Genomic DNA, 12176 nt, shown 5'->3' on the forward strand with positions numbered 1-12176 from the left:
GCTGCAAAGAGGAATGGGCAAAACTGCCCAAAGATAGGTGGACCACGTTTATGGCATCATATTCAAGAAGACTTGATGCTGTAATTGATGCCAAAGGTGCATCAACAAAGTATTGAGCAAAAGTTGTGAATACTTAAGTACATGTGATTTCTTTATTTTAATAAATTAGCAAAAAAAGAAAAAAGAAAATACATTTTTCATGTTGTCATTATGGGGTGTTGTGAGTAGAATTTTGAGGGAAAAAATTAATTTATTCCATTTTGGGAAAAGGTTGTAACATAACAAAATGGAAAAAGTGAAGCGCTGTGAATACTTTCTGGATGCATAGAAACCTAAAAAGTGACATTGCGTTTCGATACGAGTGTGAGAGCTGTTTTACCACTCCTGCATATTTAGAAAAGGTTTAGATTTTTGGGTATGCAGTGGCTCGAAAGATATCAAGACAATTCACAGTGACGAGAGCACCAGTCAGCTGCCTCCACTGTCTTGTGGCAGGATTTTTCATTTTATCCAGGACCAGGTGGAGCTCCTGGATCATGTCCCTGTAGCTCTCTCCATAGCACAGACTCCATGAGTAGAGAAAATCGTAGGCAGGTTTCCACATTGACTAAATTGGAAGACAAAACACAAAACCCATTTGTAAAAGAGCATTCAGAAACCAGAGCCTTAACTATTCTGAATGACATTCACTGTACGGGGCAAATCGTAGTTTATTTATTAACTATAAGATTTTGAACAAGAGATCTGTGGGCAAGATAATATGCTCCCCACCCCCCAACACTGCCATACTAGCAGCATGCATGTATTATACTTCGGTGGTAGTAAACTGTTTGTGATTAAACACATGTTCAGCAATAAAGTACAAAATAAATAACAAATTAAGATACAGAAGTACAAAAAATATGGAGGAAAAATGAAAGTAAAGTACATTTCGTAGAGAAATAATAATGTAAATCCTATTTGTCACAGATGTCACACGCAATGCCTTCCTAGCTGTCTCCCTCACCACATCTGCAGCAGTTCACTTGACCAGAATCACTTCACCTCCATCCAGTGCCTGTCTCACCTCCTCCCTGAATTTCACAGTCTTTGTCCTTCAGCCTCCACCATCTGGTCCTTGTTTCAGCTTTCTCACTCTCTAGTCTAGTTATGCTCTTCCCTGCAACCTGACAGACTCCAATTTCTTTGAGGTTGCATCTCCTACACAGGATCTAGTTGACCTCTGTGCACCTTCCCCCAGTTATATGTCACACTGTGCTCCTGGTTCTTCTGAAAATAAGCATTATGAGACCCTTTTCCATCCTTTTTGTAAACTCTACCACCATCTGCCCTTCTGCATTACTCTCCTTGATATTACATCTGTCCATTACATCCTCATCACCTCTGTTCCTTTCACCAACACATCCATTCAGATGTATTATTATTATTAATTACACTCAACAAAAATATAAACGCAACACTTTTGGTTTTGCTCCCATTTTGTATGAGATGAACTCAAAGATCTAAAACTTTTTCCACATACACAATATCACCATTTCCCTCAAATATTGTTCACAAACCAGTCTAAATCTGTGATAGTGAGCACTTCTCCTTTGCTGAGATAATCCATCCGACCTCACAGGTGTGCCATATCAAGATGCTGATTAGACACCATGATTAGTGCACAGGTGTGCCTTAGACTGCCCACAATAAAAGGCCACTCTGAAAGGTGCAGTTTTATCACACAGCACAATGCCACAGATGTCGCAAGATTTGAGGGAGCGTGCAATTGGCATGCTGACAGCAGGAATGTCAACCAGAGCTGTTGCTCGTGTATTGAATGTTCATTTCTCTACCATAAGCCGTCTCCAAAGGCGTTTCAGAGAATTTGTCAGTACATCCAACCAGCCTCACAACCGCAGACCACGTGTAACCACACCAGCCCAGGACCTCCACATCCAGCATGTTCACCTCCAAGATCATCCGAGACCAGCCACTCGGACAGCTGCTGAAACAATCGGTTTGCATAACCAAAGAATTTCTGCACAAACTGTCAGAAACCATCTCAGGGAAGCTCATCTGCATGCTCGTCGTCCTCATCGGGGTCTCGACCTGACTCCAGTTCGTCGTCGTAACCAATTTGAGTGGGCAAATGCTCACATTTGCTGGCGTTTGGCACGTTGGAGAGGTGTTCTCTTCACGGATGAATCCCGGTTCACACTGTTCAGGGCAGATGGCAGACAGCGTGTGTGGCGTCGTGTGGGTAAGTGGTTTTCTGATATCAATGTTGTGGATCGAGTGGCCCATGGTGGCGGTGGGGTTATGGTATGGGCAGGCGTCTGTTATGGACGAAGAACACAGGTGCATTTTATTGATGGCATTTTGAATGCACAGAGATACCGTGATGAGATCCTGAGGCCCATTGTCGTGCCATACATTCAAGAACATCACCTCATGTTGCAGCTGGATAATGCACGGCCCCATGTTGCAAGGATCTGTACACAATTCTTAGAAGCTGAAAATGTCCCAGTTCTTGCTTGGCCGGCATACTCACCGGACATGTCACCCATTGAGCATGTTTGGGATGCTCTGGACCGGCGTATACGACAGCGCGTACCAGTTCCTGCCAATATCCAGCAACTTCGCACAGCCATTGAAGAGGAGTGGACCAACATTCCACAGGCCACAATTGACAACCTGATCAACTCTATGCGAAGGAGATGTGTTGCACTGCATGAGGCAAATGGTGGTCACACCAGATACTGACTGGTATCCCCCCTCAATAAAACAAAACTGCACCTTTCAGAGTGGCCTTTTATTGTAGACAGTCTAAGGCACACCTGTGCACTAATCACGGTGTCTAATCAGCATGTTGATATGGCACACCTGTGAGGTGGGATGGATTATTTCAGCAAAGGAGAAGTGCTCACTATCACAGATTTAGACTGGTTTGTGAACAGTCTTTGAGGGAAATGGTGATATTGTGTATGTGGAAAAAGTTTTAGATCTTTGAGTTCATCTCATACAAAATGGGAGCAAAACCAAAAGTGTTGCGTTTATATTTTTGTTGACTATATTTACGTATTCATTCATTTTCTAATGGGTCACGGGGGCTGGAGCCTATCCCGGCAGTCAGAGGGTGAAAGGCAGTGAGGTAGACCCTGGACAGTTATTATTAGTAGTATTTATTAATTAAATAATGAATTAATTAGTCTCACTTTGAAGATGTAGAACTATATGTTGTGAAAGTGTAGTTTATCGGGGTGACGACGGTAGAAATCGGCCAGGAGGGCCGGATCCAGGATGAAGCTCCTCTTCACCCAGGAGCGTTCTTCGGGTCCATACCCCTCCCAGTCCACCAGATACTGGAACCCCCGGCCCATTTGACGGACGTCCAGGAGCCGGCGCACTGTCCAGGCCGGCTCCCCGTCAATGATCCGGGCAGGTGGCGGCGCCGGACCGGGAGCACAGAGGGGTGAGGTGTGGTGTGGTTTGATCCTGGAGATGTGGCATACCGGGTGGATCCAGGAGCTGGAGTGGAGCTTCACTGCGGCAGGGCTGAGGACCTTGAGGATTTTGAAGGGTCCGATGAACCTGTCCATCAGTTTCGGTGATTCCACCTGAAGCGGGATGTCCTTCGTTGATAGCCACACCTCCTGCCCGGGCTGGTATGCAGGGGCCGGGGACCGCCGGCGGTCTGCATGGGTCTTGGCCCTCGTCTGGGCCTTCAACAAGGCAGAACGGGCGGTGCGCCACACCCGAGGCACCTCCAAAGGTGGGCCCGGACCGAGGGCACACAGACCTCTCCCTCAACCACGGGAAATAATGGGGGCTGGTACCCCAAACACACCTCAAACAGGGAGAGGCCGGTGGCAGAAGACACCTGGCTGTTGTGTGCATACTCAATCCAGGCCAGGTGGTTGCTCCAGGCCATCGGGTGCGCGGATGTCACACAGCGGAGGGTCTGTTCCAACCCCTGGTTGGCCCGTTCTGCCTGTCCGTTCGTCTGTGGGTGGTACCCGGACGAGAGGCTCACGGTGGCCCCCAGTTCCCTGCAGAAACTCCTCCAGACTTGAGAGGAAAACTGGGGACCACGATCCGAGACAACGTCAGTAGGTATCCCATGCAGACGGACGACGTGGTGGACCAGGAGGTCTGCTGTCTCCTGGGCCGTAGGGAGCTTCGGAAGGGCCACGAAGTGGGCCGCCTTGGAGAATCGGTCCACTATCGTGAGGATGGTGGTGTTGCCCTGGGACGGTGGGAGGCCCGTGACAAAATCCAGGCTGATGTGGGACCAGGGGCGATGAGGCACAGGAAGCGGTTGGAGCAGTCCTTGGGACTTCCTGTGGTCAGCCTTGCCCCTGGCGCAGGTGGTGCAGGCCTGGATGTCTCGCTCCCGACGGCGTTCCTCCAACCGATTGTCTAACCGTATAACGAGATCGATAAGCCCATCTAAATCCCGTGGTTCTTCCTTAGCTACCAGGTGCTCCTTCAGGACCGACGACAGTCCGTTTATGAAGGTGGCGCGGAGCGCAACGTTATTCCAGCCGGACCTCGCAGCCGCGATGCGGAAGTCGACTGCATATTCGGCTGCGCTCCGGCGCCCCTGTCGCATTGACAGCAGCACTGTTGAAGCGGTCTCTCCTCTGTTAGGGTGATCAAACACTGTTCTGAACTCCCTCACAAACCCAGTATAAGAGGTAAGGAGCCGTGAGTTTTGCTCCCAAAGCGCTGTAGCCCAAGCGCGTGCCTCACCACGAAGCAAGTTAATAACATAAGCCACCTTGCTGGTGTCAGACGCGTACATCACGGGTCGTTGTGCAAAGACGAGCGAACACTGCATCAGAAAGTCCGCGCACGTCTCCACACAACCCCCGCATGGCTCTGGGGGACTTATGTATGCTTCAGGGGATGGTGGGGGGGTTCGTTGAACGACCAGTGGAACGTTAATATCCGGCACCGGGTCGGCAGGAGGAGGAGCCGCAGCAGCGCTCTGATCGCGCGCTTCCACCTGTGCGGTGAGAGCCTCCATCCTGCGATTAAGGATGACGTTTTGCTCGGTCATCAAATCCAGCCGAGCGGTAAAGGCGGTGAGGATTTGCTGCAACTCACCGAGCACGCCTCCTGCAGACGCCTGTGCACCCTGCTCTTCCATTGGCTGTCCAACAGATGGGTGACGCCCCTCGGGATCCATGACGCTGGCCGAGATATCCTGTTGTGAAAGTGTAGTGACACGGACCCACAACAGGGGGCGTAAATGAACGGACAATGAAAGAGTCGAATATAAACACTTGACTGTTGTGAATAAGCACAACACAGAGGAATGTGAAATTTTGTAGACAGTCAATCACAAGGGTGACGTGTGGGCAGGCTCGAGGATAGAAGACGTCTGTCCTGAGATGAACCGGAACCACACGATTTCCTCCGCCACCGAACCCTGAGAATACTGGAGCCGCCAAGTCCCGAGTCCCCAGGTGGCCACCGCCTTCGAAGGTCGGATCTGGTACTGCTGGCAGGGAGCAGAGACAATAAGATATGGGTGTGTGCACACCCAGTAACAACAACGGTGGGAATTCCACCTCCACCTCTAACACACACTCATGCAGCTCCTGTCTACCACTTATCTGGTAGTGGTGTGAAGCGAAGCTGTCGCTGTTCACACCAAACGCCGGTCTCTCAGATAAGGAACACCACAGGTAAGCAGCTGCAAAAAAGAGTTCAGACTGACACACAATTTACTTTAAGGCTGAGAATAGTACCTGAACGGTTCGACGATATCTCGGCAATGAGGTGGAGATGACGTCCAGGTTTTATGGAGTGAGATGATGAAGCATGGATGGGTGACAGCTGTCAAGAGATAATGAGTGACAGCTGTCACCCCCGGCTGTGTCCGTGGCGGCAGCGCCCTCTCGTGCCTGAAGCCCGCACTTCAGGCAGGGCGCCCTCTGGTGGTGGGCCAGCAGTACCTCCTCTTCTGGCGGCCCACACAACACTATAATTACTTTCTGCCTAGCATATCTTCAAATGGTGTGCTATCATTGTGTTAAAGTCCATGAACACATAGAAAATAGCGTGATTCCCACCCACCCCCACCCTCACAAAAGCTAAATAGTTATGTCTTAACAACAAAACCTGCCTTGTGCAAGTTTGTCAACTGAACATACCCCAATTTGTAGGCCCTTCATGGTGTGTTTGCAAAAATTACTGATGAAAATAAGCATTTAGTAACTTGTAAACAAACAATAGAAGCTTTACCTTTCAGGGATAGTTGTGCTATCTCATTTATCAGAAGTTATTTCGATCAGTTTCAGAGTAATAACAGGATCCAAACTATTTTGCCCTTCTGTAGAAGGGATATACCGAACCAACTTAGCTATCTTTACCTATCTTTAGTTTACGTTATAGACAGTTTATTTTTGGATTTTGGTCATCTCAAACAGACCATCTGTCATAGGCAGCATGCAAGAGCCTTTACTCTCTTCAAGCAAAATGGTGCACAGTGCCTCCCAAGTGATACAGCTAATTTCCACCCTGTGCAGTTGCAGTTTTAAAGCCCAGTGCCTCTACTGCGGTATTGTATCAATTCCTGTTCCGGAGCACAGCGGTGTTTTGCTGTATCTGTTAGCTGTTTAATCTGCGCAGTTAGATTGATCTAGTTATCTAGATAACGATTTGTTTCCCAGTGTAATCTTCACGTGCCTTAACTAAAGCACTCCTTCTGCTGAATCACCTCTAAATTATTTACACATTATTCACTTTGCGTGTTTTTAGGAATCCGCTAGCTTAGCGCAGCTACTAGCTCTTAGCCGATTTAGCATGGCGGCTTCTCCTGTCTCTCCCGCACTTTTCTGCTCTGGGTGTGAAATGTTTAGTTATGCCTCGGCCTCCTTTAGCAGTAACGGTACTTGTAATAAGTGTAGCTTATTCATAGCTTTGGAGGCCAGGCTGGGCGAACTGGAGACTCGGCTCCGCACCGTGGAAAATTCTACAGCTAGCCAGGCCCCTGTAGTCAGTGCGGACCAAGGTAGCTTAGCCGCCGTTAGTTCCCCTCTGGCAGATCCCGAGCAGCCGGGAAAGCAGGCCGACTGGGTGACTGTGAGGAGGAAGCGTAGTTCTAAACAGAAGCCCCGTGTACACCGCCAACCCGTTCACATTTCGAACCGTTTTTCCCCACTCGACGACACACCCGCCGAGGATCAAACTCTGGTTATTGGCGACTCTGTTTTGAGAAATGTGAAGTTAGCGACACCAGCAACCATAGTCAATAGTCTTCCGGGGGCCAGAGCAGGCGACATTGAAGGAAATTTGAAACTGCTGGCTAAGGCTAAGCGTAAATTTGGTAAGATTGTAATTCACGTCGGCAGTAATGACACCCGGTTACGCCAATCAGAGGTCACTAAAATTAACATTGAATCGGTGTGTAACTTTGCAAAAACAATGTCGGACTCTGTAGTTTTCTCTGGGCCCCTCCCCAATCGGACCGGGAGTGACATGTTTAGCAGCATGTTCTCCTTGAATTGCTGGCTGTCTGAGTGGTGTCCAAAAAATGAGGTGGGCTTCATAGATAATTGGCAAAGCTTCTGGGGAAAACCTGGTCTTGTTAGGAGAGACGGCATCCATCCCACTTTGGATGGAGCAGCTCTCATTTCTAGAAATCTGGCCAATTTTCTTAAATCCTCCAAACCGTGACTATCCAGGGTTGGGACCAGGAAGCAGAGTTGTAGTCTTACACACCTCTCTGCAGCTTCTCTCCCCCTGCCATCCCCTCATTACCCCATCCCCGTAGAGACGGTGTCTGCTCCCAGACCACCAATAACCAGCAAAAATCTATTTAAGCATAAAAATTCAAAAAGAAAAAATAATATAGCACCTTCAACTGCACCACAGACTAAAACAGTTAAATGTGGTCTATTAAACATTAGGTCTCTCTCTTCTAAGTCCCTGTTGGTAAATGATATAATAATTGATCAACATATTGATTTATTCTGCCTTACAGAAACCTGGTTACAGCAGGATGAATATGTTAGTTTAAATGAGTCAACACCCCCGAGTCACACTAACTGTCAGAATGCTCGTAGCACGGGCTGAGGAGGAGGATTAGCAGCAATCTTCCATTCCAGCTTATTAATTAATCAAAAACCCAGACAGAGCTTTAATTCATTTGAAAGCTTGACTCTTAGTCTTGTCCATCCAAATTGGAAGTCCCAAAAACCAGTTTTATTTGTTATTATCTATCGTCCACCTGGTCGTTACTGTGAGTTTCTCTGTGAATTTTCAGACCTTTTGTCTGACTTAGTGCTTAGCTCAGATAAGATAATTATAGTGGGCAATTTTAACATCCACACAGATGCTGAGAATGACAGCCTCAACACTGCATTTAATCTATTATTAGACTCTATTGGCTTTGCTCAAAATGTAAATGAGTCCACCCACCACTTTAATCATATCTTAGATCTTGTTCTGACTTATGGTATGGAAATAGAAGACTTAACAGTATTCCCTGAAAACTCCCTTCTGTCTGATCATTTCTTAATAACATTTACATTTACTCTGATGGACTACCCAGCAGTGGGGAATAAGTTTCATTACACTAGAAGTCTTTCAGAAAGCGCTGTAACTAGGTTTAAGGATATGATTCCTTCTTTATGTTCTCTAATGCCATATACCAACACAGTGCAGAGTAGCTACCTAAACTCTGTAAGTGAGATAGAGTATCTCGTCAATAGTTTTACATCCTCATTGAAGACAACTTTGGATGCTGTAGCTCCTCTGAAAAAGAGAGCTTTAAATCAGAAGTGCCTGACTCCGTGGTATAACTCACAAACTCGTAGCTTAAAGCAGATAACCCGTAAGTTGGAGAGGAAATGGCGTCTCACTAATTTAGAAGATCTTCACTTACCCTGGAAAAAGAGTCTGTTGCTCTATAAAAAAGCCCTCCGTAAAGCTAGGACATCTTTCTACTCATCACTAATTGAAGAAAATAAGAACAACCCCAGGTTTCTTTTCAGCACTGTAGCCAGGCTGACAAAGAGTCAGAGCTCTATTGAGCTGAGTATTCCATTAACTTTAACTAGTAATGACTTCAAGACTTTCTTTGCTAACAAAATTTTAACTATTAGAGAAAAAATTACTCATAACCATCCCAAAGACGTATCGTTATCTTTGGCTGCTTTCAGTGATGCCGGTATCTGGTTAGACTCTTTCTCTCCGATTGTTCTGTCTGAGTTATTTTCATTAGTTACTTCATCCAAACCATCAACATGTTTATTAGACCCCATTCCTACCAGGCTGCTCAAGGAAGCCCTACCATTATTTAATGCTTCGATCTTAAATATGATCAATCTATCTTTGTTAGTTGGCTACGTACCACAGGCTTTTAAGGTGGCAGTAATTAAACCATTACTTAAAAAGCCATCACTTGACCCAGCTATCTTAGCTAATTATAGGCCAATCTCCAACCTTCCTTTTCTCTCAAAAATTCTTGAAAGGGTAGTTGTAAAAGAGCTAACTGATCATCTGCAGAGGAATGGTCTATTTGAAGAGTTTCAGTCAGGTTTTAGAATTCATCATAGTACAGAAACAGCATTAGTGAAGGTTGCAAATGATCTTCTTATGGCCTCGGACAGTGGACTCATCTCTGTGCTTGTTCTGTTAGACCTCAGTGCTGCTTTTGATACTGTTGACCATAAAATTTTATTACAGAGATTAGAGCATGCCATAGGTATTAAAGGCACTGCGCTGCGGTGGTTTGAATCATATTTGTCTAATAGATTACAATTTGTTCATGTAAATGGGGAATCTTCTTCACAGACTAAAGTTAATTATGGAGTTCCACAAGGTTCTGTGCTAGGACCAATTTTATTCACTTTATACATGCTTCCCTTAGGCAGTATTATTAGACGGTATTGCTTAAATTTTCATTGTTACGCAGATGATACCCAGCTTTATCTATCCATGAAGCCAGACGACACACACCAATTAGCTAAACTGCAGGATTGTCTTACAGACATAAAGACATGGATGACCTCTAATTTCCTGCTTTTAAACTCAGATAAAACTGAAGTTATTGTACTTGGCCCCACAAATCTTAGAAACATGGTGTCTAACCAGATCCTTACTCTGGATGGCATTACCCTGACCTCTAGTAATACTGTGAGAAATCTTGGAGTCATTTTTGATCAGGATATGTCATTCAAAGCGCATATTAAACAAATATGTAGGACTGCTTTTTTGCATTTATGCAATATCTCTAAAATTAGAAAGGTCTTGTCTCAGAGTGATGCTGAAAAACTAATTCATGCATTTATTTCCTCTAGGCTGGACTATTGTAATTCATTATTATCAGGTTGTCCTAAAAGTTCCCTAAAAAGCCTTCAGTTAATTCAAAATGCTGCAGCTAGAGTACTGACGGGGACTAGAAGGAGAGAGCATATCTCACCCATATTGGCCTCTCTTCATTGGCTTCCTGTTAATTCTAGAATAGAATTTAAAATTCTTCTTCTTACTTATAAGGTTTTGAATAATCAGGTCCCATCTTATCTTAGGGACCTCGTAGTACCATATCACCCCAATAGAGCGCTTCGCTCTCAGACTGCAGGCTTACTTGTAGTTCCTAGGGTTTGTAAGAGTAGAATGGGAGGCAGAGCCTTCAGCTTTCAGGCTCCTCTCCTGTGGAACCAGCTCCCAATTCAGATCAGGGAGACAGACACCCTCTCTACTTTTAAGATTAGGCTTAAAACTTTCCTTTTTGCTAAAGCTTATAGTTAGGGCTGGATCAGGTGACCCTGAACCATCCCTTAGTTATGCTGCTATAGACGTAGACTGCTGGGGGGTTCCCATGATGCACTGTTTCTTTCTCTTTTTGCTCTGTATGCACCACTCTGCATTTAATCATTAGTGATCGATCTCTGCTCCCCTCCACAGCATGTCTTTTTCCTGGTTCTCTCCCTCAGCCCCAACCAGTCCCAGCAGAAGACTGCCCCTCCCTGAGCCTGGTTCTGCTGGAGGTTTCTTCCTGTTAAAAGGGAGTTTTTCCTTCCCACTGTAGCCAAGTGCTTGCTCACAGGGGGTCGTTTTGACCGTTGGGGTTTTACATAATTATTGTATGGCCTTGCCTTACAATATAAAGCGCCTTGGGGCAACTGTTTGTTGTGATTTGGCACTATATATAAAAAAAAAATTGAATTGAAATGTTACTCCGTAACGTGATAACTAAGCATGATACATGGTGCAAACTATTCCTTTTTGAAACCCTATTATTTCAACTAATAATTTGCATCACCTTTGAACAAAATTGGAGCAACTTCAACTTTTGATCCCTGTACAAACTGAAACTGAACTTTGTCACCATTCTTGTTGTTTTTACCCCACAACTCTATAGAATTCAGTCAAAGATAGTCTAAACTATACCTTTTTAGAATCTTTATAATCAGACAAATGTGGTATAATTTTCAATATGACTGGAGCATTTTTATATTTTGACCCCTATGTAATTCTTTAATTGACCCCTACGTGACCGCCTATTGAAAATTCAAGTGGCCCGTCGGTTTTTCTCAAAAGAGTAATATCTAAAGTGTACTTTTGCCAAATTTGGTGCTTGCATCACCATTTCATCCAAGTCATAAACAAACCGCAACACATGTCCAATTTCCACTGCATTGTCCCTTTTTCTTTGCATTTTCACTTTTTTTGCCATGTAATTTGCCAAGAAAACTCAGAGAGGGCTGTCTCCGGATGTAGGATTATTGCATCATATTTTAACCCTTTAGCGCCCGTCCTCAAACAAGACTGCGCTGCCCAATTGCACCTTTTTTTTTATGTTGTTTTGATTTCCTGTTTGTGACAAATTATACTGTATTTGTTGCCTTTCTGCCACCTGATTCTGTTTTTTTTTCTCTCTGTTTGAGGTGCACCTCCATCCAGAGATGGGATTGGTGTCTTCTTCTGCAGGCCTCCTGTCCTGTGTACCGGCATGGACTCCCAAAATTTCCTGTATATTTGTTTTGTCAATTGTGTCAGTACCATGGGCCAAGCAGAGGCTCACCCCTTTGAGTCTGGTCTGCTTGAGGTTTCTTCCTCAGTATCAACACATAGAGATTTGCTTTACCACTGTCACCTGTGTGCTTGCTCTAGGAGTTGGTAGGGTTCCAATCTTACTTGTGTGAAGTGCCTTGAGACAATTTTCTTGTGATATGGCA

The 12176-nt window shown here is 45.3% G+C and overlaps 1 protein-coding gene across 1 annotated transcript in view; it reads right to left on the bottom strand.

Annotated features, from left to right (window-relative positions):
• Window positions 1–381: 381 nt before the first annotated feature.
• macc1 (MET transcriptional regulator MACC1) overlaps window positions 382–12176 on the bottom strand; it is a 39124-nt gene continuing 27329 nt past the window's right edge. Inside the window, exon 5 of the mRNA XM_034175021.1 lies at window positions 382–607. Coding sequence (XP_034030912.1) covers window positions 404–607 — 204 coding nt within the window. The 3' untranslated portion in view covers window positions 382–403. The remainder of the gene's footprint in view (window positions 608–12176) is intronic.

The sequence above is a fragment of the Thalassophryne amazonica genome, chromosome 7, assembly GCF_902500255.1.
Source record: "Thalassophryne amazonica chromosome 7, fThaAma1.1, whole genome shotgun sequence".
Lineage (NCBI taxonomy): Eukaryota > Metazoa > Chordata > Actinopteri > Batrachoidiformes > Batrachoididae > Thalassophryne > Thalassophryne amazonica.